At 51.6% G+C, this 5,932-nt stretch overlaps 1 protein-coding gene across 1 annotated transcript in view; it reads left to right on the top strand.

Moving 5' to 3' along the window:
• KCNG4 (potassium voltage-gated channel, subfamily G, member 4) overlaps positions 1–5,932 on the top strand; it is a 27,906-nt gene extending 21,974 nt beyond the window's left edge. Inside the window, exon 4 of the mRNA XM_006888874.1 lies at positions 5,162–5,932. Coding sequence (XP_006888936.1) covers positions 5,162–5,932 — 771 coding nt within the window. The remainder of the gene's footprint in view (positions 1–5,161) is intronic.

Genomic DNA, 5,932 nt, shown 5'->3' on the forward strand with positions numbered 1-5,932 from the left:
CAGGGAGACGGGGAGGCTGGCGTGGGGTCAAGTACAGGGAGACGGGGAGGCTGGCGTGGGTCAAGTACAGGGAGACGGGGAGGCTGGCGTGGGGTGGGGACGCTGACGCAGGACCAGCAGGGGCCTTTCTGTAACTGAATGACAGCTCTCACCAGCAACATAGTGACTCTCCGATTAACTGTGTGAGCACTGACCAGACTGTGTCCAAAGCTGCTGCACTTTTACATACCTGCCAGGAGTGTATGGGAGGTCCAGTTTGTCCACATCCCCACAGACATTTGTTATTGTCTGTCCTTGTAGTTACAGCCATCCTACTGGAGATAAAGCACGATCGCACTGTGGCTTTGATTTCTGACCCTGATTTTCACCATTTTGAGTTTTCATCATGTAGGGAGTATTACAAAGTAAGTGGAATTATGTAAAGAATGCTCTAATCATTGTCCCAAATCTGCCACTCTTCTTTTTAAAGTTTTACTTTGTTCTGAATGAAAGTTTACAGAGGAAGTTGGTTTTCTATTCAGTCATTCCCACAGATACTGTTTTATGGCCTTGATGACAATCCCACAATATGACAGCACTCATCCCCCTTCCTCCCTGTGATTCCTGTTTCCATTCATCCTTCTATCTACCCTGTCCCTTCCTGTCTTATGAGCTTTCTCCCTGGGGGGGGGGGTGTGATACTCTTTTATCTTGCATTTTGTTGTTCTAAGAACTCTGACTGTCCGAAGGAGTGAGAATCTCCCTGGTGTTGACGTCCACCTATAGACCAGTCCACTATTTGGCTGAAAGTTGAGCCATGGCGTGAGTTTACCTCCAGGCTCAAAGAGTGACTTAGGGTCATAATCTTGGGGTTCCACATGTCTTTCATTCTTCTTTTCTGTGAAAGCTTCTGAGAATCTTTCCAGGAAGTTCCTCTTCTGATGTTCAAGTCCAGCTCGGACTGTTTACCTTACATATAAAATAACAGCCAGAACACCTGCTTGAGAGAAGAACACAGTCTTTGGGGCTTAGGTGGGGTGGGGGAGCTTCCTTCCTCTCCTGGAGCGCCCCAAGCCCTCACTGCACAGGGGTGTGCCGGCCACTCAGCCTTGCTGGGCGCCCAGTGAGGAAGCTGGTTTAGATGCAGAGAGCAGTGCGGCTGGAGTGACTCGGCAGATGCTTCCTGCAGTGCAGGGAGGTGCTGCGGGGGCCCTGGGTGTGGAGGGAGGACTTGCACGGTGCATGCTTTGAATACCCAAATGCGTGCTCAGAGGCAGATGGGGAACCTGACAGAGTCTGGCCGTCCAGGAGTCTCCTGCCCATGTTTGGGAAAAGTGATCTTGGCCAGAAAGAGACCCTTAAGCCAAGGACAAACACCTAGAATGTCAGAGAAGGGGGAAATCAAGACCAGTGTTGGAAAACTTCCAGGTGCCTTATAATGAACCGGAAATCTTCCCAAATGCAGGTGCCTGGGACCCAACCCAGAGGTTTGATTTTGAAGATCAAGAATCTGCATTTGTAGTGACAATCTGACACGGAGTTTGGGTTAGAAATGTGAGAAAGGTGATTGTGGTCCACCTTCTGCTTCATTGGAACTGAAACCAAGAGCGCGCATTAGTGATGGTTAGCTGTAAGCTGCAGGACTGCGGAAGAGGGATCCGGGTCTAAAACCCTTGAAACCTCCCAAAACAAAACCAAACAAAAATTCAGACTCAAAGACACTCTGTAGGGGTCCCGCTTCCTGTACGGAGAGTAGTCAGTCAGGGATCTCCTCAGATTACTGAGGAGCAAGTATATCAGTTTGAAGACTAAGGTGCACCTGATCCAGGCCATGGTCTTTTCAATCACTTGCTGTTTATCTGAAAGCTGGACACTGAATAAGGATGACAGAAGAAGATTGACACCTTCGAGCTGTGGTGTTGAAGAAGAGTACTGAATATCTCATGAACTTCCAGAAGAACAAACAGATGTGTCTTAGAGAAAGTGCACCCAGAGTGCTCCTTGGAGCATATTGCTAGGAGAGGCTATCCCTTGGAGAAGGGCCTCATGCTTGGAAAGGTGGAAGGATCGCAAAAGAGAGGAAGCCCCCAACCAAATGAACTGACAAGGGATTGTAGCAGTGGGCCCAACTCTGTCAGATGATGAGGACAGGAAAGGACGGGACAGGATTCAGGTCTGTTGCTTGTAGGGTCACTAGGAGTCACACTCTTGTAAGGACACCTAACAGCATCTTTATAGAAGTGGACTACAGCACCTTTCTCCTGCAGATCGGTTGGTGGATTCAAACCACCGACCTTTCTGTTGATCAGCATTCCGGAAGAGCCACATGACCTGGTCAAGTCAGTGAGAGCTGGAATTTGGACCAGGCCTTAGGGTTGGCGCTCTCTGTTGCCTCCAGCATCACACCCCCTGCCTCTCATCACTCTGGATGACCAGATGGACAGAAAGAGGGAGAGCTGCCCGACCTGGACGAGAGACTCAAGATTGACATGAGCATGCCTGCTTTCTCTTTTTTCCACAGCCCAACATAAAGAAAATCTCAATTTAGTGTTCATGTAGACCAGGCACTGGAAGTAATTTCTTTTTCCACTCCAGAGCGTTTTAATCCAAAGAAAACTGTCGCTGTCAACGTCTTGCTTTTCACTCAGGAAGCGTCTGGCCCCATCTATTCACTCATTCGTCCGTCAAATTCATATGTAATATTTATAGCCAGCTTCTCAACCCTGGTGCCGCATTAGACTCTTCTGTGGACCTTTCAAAAAATCAGATGCTCCAGCCCTGACATAAATCAATTAGAATCTCTGGGGTCACAACCTTGACATCAGATTTCTTAGAGATTCCCAGGTGATTCGCACAGGCAGCCAAGCTGAGAGCCGCTGCTTCCTGCCCCAAATGGATCCGAAAACCCACTTCTGATTCTGACCTGTGCTGGTTCTGACCTATCTGATCCTCCAATGTCTCCAAGGCTGTAAATCATCACAGCTTCATCTTTTTCTCAAAAAGGCTGGTGGACCCAAACCATCAACCTTTGACTAACAGTCCAACCCATTACCCATGAGTTCTTCAGCCCAGCTGTTGTGTGCTGTCAAGTCAGAGCCCACCCACAGCTGATCCTCCTGTGGGATTTTAGAGGCAGCAAACAGCATGGAAGGAGACTGCCTGTCCTCTCCCAGAACAGCTGGTGAGTTCAAACTCTGGGCCTGTGAGACTGCAGTGCTATCTCAACCAAATACTGACTTCCCGAGAAAATGCCCGCTGTCTCGTTGGGAATGGAGATCCTGGGGGTAGACCAGGGCTGGTCTGAGACTCTGTGTTTCTAACAAGCAAACTGGAGATCAAAGAGCCACGGTGGTGCAGTGCCTAAGAGCTTGACTGCTGACTGAAAGATCAGAGGTTCAAACCTGCCAGCGGCTGCACAGGTTAAAAATGAGTAGTCTGCATCTGGAGTGAGTAAACCCTGGAGGCAGTTCTCTGTCCTGCAGTGTCGCTGAGAGTTGACACAGACGGAATGCTAACACGTGACTGTAAACAAAAGGTGCCCTGGTGGCACAGGGGCTCAGTGCTAGCGGAGATGTTGGTGGTTCGAACTCACAGGCTGCTTCGAGGAAGAAAGAGGAGGCAGTCTGCTCCTGTTAAAAATGACAGTCTCGGAAGGGCCCATTCTGCTCTGTCTCTAGGGTTGCAACGCGTTGGAACCGACTCCATGGCAGCAGGTTCAGCTGTTTCTCTGGGACATGCAGATGCTGTTGGGCCAGCATAGGGGTTGTTGGAACAGCTGTTTCAGGAGGCAGGGTCAGCGCTGTGAAAACACAGAGGTGAACACCACAGAGGTGAACACAGACCAGCTCCCACCCAGCCAGAATCCATGAGGAAAACAGGCCTCTCCCCCCCAAGCCTCCGTGCACCTTGGAACTAACTACACCTGCTGTTCTGACTGTGCCCTCAGAGCGGAGCACAGAGGGTGGCACCGAGTGGGCCCTCAATACAATTAGCTTGATAGGTGAATGGATGGCTGAATGAAGAGGTGGGCAGACAAAGAAGACAGCAGCTGTGTGAGTCTGGGCTCTCCCCCATCCTGGCGGTGGAGGTGGTAGAGTGACCCTGGAGGACAGGGCAGGACTGCCTCCTAGGGTTCTCGGAGGCTGTAAACCTTTTCAGGAGCAGACGGCCGCATCTTTCTCCTGAATTAAACAGCTGAGTGTGCAACCACTGCACAGCCAGAGCTCCTCTTGTTTAAACAGATTCCTTCTGCTGTTAAGCATAGCCATGGGGGGGTTAGCTGCTGTAACAAGGAGGTCCTCAGACGGGACAGGTGTACACAAAAGAGTGACTCACAACAACCCTTATGACAGAGCAGAACTGCCCCCTGGGGTTTCCAAGCTGCCATCTTTATGGGAGCAGACTGTCTCATCCTTTCCCCAAGGAGCAGCTGATGGCTTCAAACCTGCTACTTTTAGGTTTGCAGCCAAGCACGCTATCTATTGCACTACTGGGGCTCATTCTGGGCTCTATCACTGACTGTGTATATGGACTTGGGCGAGTTAAGCTGTGGCTCTGAACCATGAGATGACGTCACAGTGATCACGAAGGAGTGTGTGATGCACTGGAGGTGTCTGTGTGTTAGCTAAGGAGAAGGCCAGAGGCTGTAACAAGGAGGCCTTGGCAGACTGGCTGTCCTAATAGGTGGGACAACCAAGTTTGTGGCTCTTGACACCCTTCACACTAAAAACGAACCTGTGAGGAACATGCTCCTCAGAACTCAAACATTCAAGACCAAAAAGATAGTATTTGCCCAAAATCAAAAGTCAGAAGAGAGTAAAAAGTCACAAAGAGGCCCAGAAGGATGAATGGAAATGAGAACCACAGGGAGGAAGTGGGATGAGTGCTGTCACATGGAGGCGCTTGCAGCCAGTGTCAGAAGACTTTTAATGAGCTGTTGAATGAGAAACTTAAGTGATTCAAAAGCATTCATTCAAACTATAGTAAAATGTTCAAAATAGAAACAACCATTAAATTATAATGTTACTTCTGTTTTCTTCCAAAAAAGGAGGAAGGGATTGGGGAGCAGCTATGGGTTTAGAAGCCACAGCGCTCAGTACACGGCATGGGCTGACCTGGGGGGCTTTTCCCGGGGCTCTCGCGGGTGCACGGTCTACTCTGCCTCTCGCCTCCTCCTCCCCAGGGCGAGTGCTCTCAGAAATGCTACTACATCTTCATCGTGGAGACCATCTGCGTGGCCTGGTTTTCCCTGGAGTTCTGTCTGCGCTTCGTGCAGGCCCGGAACAAGTGCCAGTTCTTCCAGGGGCCCCTGAACATCATCGACATCCTGGCCATCTCGCCGTACTACGTGTCGCTCGTGGTGTCCGACGAGCCCAGGGAGGACGGTGAGCGGCCCAGCGGGAGCTCCTACCTGGAGAAGGTGGGGCTGGTGCTGCGCATCTTGCGTGCTCTGCGCATCCTGTACGTGATGCGCCTGGCGCGCCATTCGCTGGGGCTGCAGACGCTGGGCCTCACCGTGCGCCGCTGCACGCGCGAGTTCGGCCTGCTCCTCCTCTTCCTGTGCGTGGCCGTCACGCTCTTCTCCCCGCTGGTCTACGTGGCCGAGAACGAGTCCGGGCGCGTCCTGGAGTTCACCAGCATCCCGGCGTCCTACTGGTGGGCCATCATCTCCATGACCACGGTGGGCTACGGCGACATGGTCCCCTGCAGCGTGCCGGGCCAGGTGGTGGCCCTCAGCAGCATCCTCAGCGGAATCCTCATCATGGCTTTCCCGGCCACGTCCATCTTCCACACCTTCTCCCACTCCTACCTGGAGCTCAAGAAGGAACAGGAACAGCTGCAAGCCCGCCTCCGCCGCCTGCAGACCACCGCCACCACCAGCGAACACGAGCTCCTGAGTGACGTCGATGACCTCGTGCTGGAGGGCCCGTCCTTGCCCATCAAGTACATTTAA

The sequence above is a fragment of the Elephantulus edwardii genome, unplaced genomic scaffold, assembly GCF_000299155.1.
Source record: "Elephantulus edwardii isolate Elephantulus edwardi_28Jun2011 unplaced genomic scaffold, EleEdw1.0 scaffold00072, whole genome shotgun sequence".
NCBI lineage: Eukaryota > Metazoa > Chordata > Mammalia > Macroscelidea > Macroscelididae > Elephantulus > Elephantulus edwardii.